This window comes from Sprattus sprattus (genome assembly GCF_963457725.1).
Source record: "Sprattus sprattus genome assembly, chromosome: 2".
NCBI classification, from domain to species: Eukaryota; Metazoa; Chordata; class Actinopteri; order Clupeiformes; family Clupeidae; genus Sprattus; species Sprattus sprattus.
The window spans coordinates 1,926,778-1,929,277 of NC_137921.1; the positions used below are offsets into that span (position 1 = coordinate 1,926,778).

General features: G+C 46.1%; 1 protein-coding gene across 1 annotated transcript in view; it reads left to right on the forward strand.

Moving 5' to 3' along the window:
- The window catches only part of rimkla (ribosomal modification protein rimK-like family member A), a gene marked incomplete at its 3' end in the record, with an annotated part of 21,607 nt that overhangs the window by 17,377 nt on the left and 1,730 nt on the right, over positions 1 to 2,500 (forward strand). The window contains exon 3 of the mRNA XM_080860813.1: positions 1,274 to 1,360. Within this exon, the coding sequence (XP_080716939.1) occupies positions 1,274 to 1,360 (87 nt within the window). The remainder of the gene's footprint in view (positions 1 to 1,273; positions 1,361 to 2,500) is intronic.

A 2,500-nucleotide genomic window follows, 5' to 3' on the forward strand; every position in this document is an offset into this window, starting at 1 on the left:
TGAACAGCGAGACAGGGAGAGGGGAGAGGGGAAAATGAAGAGAGAGAGAGAAAGAGAGAGAGAGAGACAGATAGACAGAGAAATTGATAGTGAGAGAGAGAGAGTGTGTTTGTGAGAGAGAGAGTAATAGAGAGAGAGAATGATAGAGAGAGAGTGTGTGATAGAGAGAGAGAGAGAGAGAGAGACAGATAGACAGAGAAATTGATAGTGAGAGAGAGAGAGTGTGTGTGTGAGAGAGAGAGTAATAGAGAGAGAGAGTGTGTGATAGAGAGAGAGAGAGAGAGAGAGAGCAATACTCTACAATGTTATGGTCGTGCCAATAAAGCTTCTTTTGAATTGAATTGAATTGAGAGAGTGTAATAGAGAGAGAGAGAGAATGATAGAGTGTGTGTGTGTGTGTGTGTGTGTGTGTGTGTGTGTGTGTGTGTGTGTGTGTGTGTGTGTGTGTGAGAGGACAGGGGTAGCACGTGGGACGGGACAGACACAAGCCCCAGGCCGCCCTCTTTATGTAACCAGTCTAGAGGGAGGGGTTTGGAGTGTGTGTGTGTGTGTGTGTGTGTGTGTGTGTGTGTGTGTGTGTGTGTGCACGCGCACAGGAGAGAGCAATCCTCATGACCAGTGAAACACACACACACACACCTCCCCCTCTGTCTCTCGGATAGGAGACTGGTGGTTTTTTGGGAAGGTCATTAGCGCAGAGCACATCTGTTCCGCTCACTAAAGCCCAGGATAAAGGATTCCATCACACACACACACACACACACACACACACACACACACACACACACACACACACACACACACACACAGATATATCCAGTTACACTCTCTCACTCTCACCCATCCATTTTCAGATTTGTTCTGTCCTGATGGCATTGCGTTAGACTGTTGTGGGCTTTCCTGACCTGAGAAAATCACAAACACACTCAAGAACACACACACACACACACACACACACACACACACACACGGCGATAAGCACTCCTTTAGTTACTCGTGCATACACACACACACACTCAAACACACACACACACACACACAGTCATAAGCACTCCTTCTGTTACTTAAGCAAACACACACACACACACTCACACACACTCAAACACACACACACACACAAACAATACTCACACTCTTCAAAACAAATACATTTAGCTTCTGCCTTCTGCTGCTCAGAATGGTGTGAACTGTGGACATTAAAGTATATGTGTGTGTGTGTGTGTGTGTGTGTGTGTGTGTGTGTGTGTGTGTGTGTGTGTGTGTGTGTGTGCAGGAGGACATGATAACTTCCTTAAGATGATCGATGAGGCCGAGCCCCTTGGATACCCTGTGGTTGTGAAGAACGCTCGTGGACACAGAGGTGAGTCCACACACACACACACACACACACACACACACACATACACACACACACACATGCAACACATGCAACACATGCAACACGTGAAATTGAACAAAGTGTTCTGGAATCCATATTACTTCTCCATATTCATCTGTCGGCTAACTGCCAAATGTCTCACACACACCTGTGCTCTTGTGCCAGAACAAACAAACACACTCACACACACACACACACACACACACACACACACACACACTGGCTCTGGCCATGAAGTTTTGCTCAAAAACACACACACAGATAAATATCTTTCAGAGCAAGGAAATGTGCTATCAACCAGAAGATGATGCAAGTGACACACACACACACACACACACACACACACACACACACCTCTCTCTCACTCATTAACGCTTATTTGCTGACGCATTCACTAACCCCCTCTCAGTTTAAAAAATGCTCCCTCTAATCACCTCTCTCACACACACACACACACACACACACACACACATCTCTGTGTGACACTGTATTAATTAGACCCACTGCTGACATTCTCAATGGTCAGTGTGAAAAACCCTCTGCGGCTCTTAAATTTGGCACCAATCACACACACACACACACACACGCGTGCGCGCGCACACACGGACACACACAGACACACACAAAAACACTTAGACATTAACTCCCACACACAGACACAAATACACATGCAGGCACACAGACACACAAACACATAAATGCATACAGATACACGTGCGCACACACACACACACACACACACACACACACACACACACACACACACACACACACACACACTACTTAATCAAAGGAGAATGGAAAATTCCGACTGCATGACTTCTACAGCCAGACCAACTTTTGCAAGATGAACACAGTGTACAGCTTCACCACTCACACACACACACACACACACATGCACCCACCCACCCACACACACACACACACACACGTTTTTCAGTCATTTTCAATTTGCCAATATATGCTTAATGTACTTAGTGACAGCTGGTTAACAGGAGATGCTTCTGATCTTCCTGTGAAATCTAACAAGGCTTCTCTCCCTCTCTCTCTCTCTCTTCTCTCTCACTCTCTTCTCCCTCTCTCTTTTCGCTCCCTCTCTCTACTCTCTTCCTGATTCCTTCT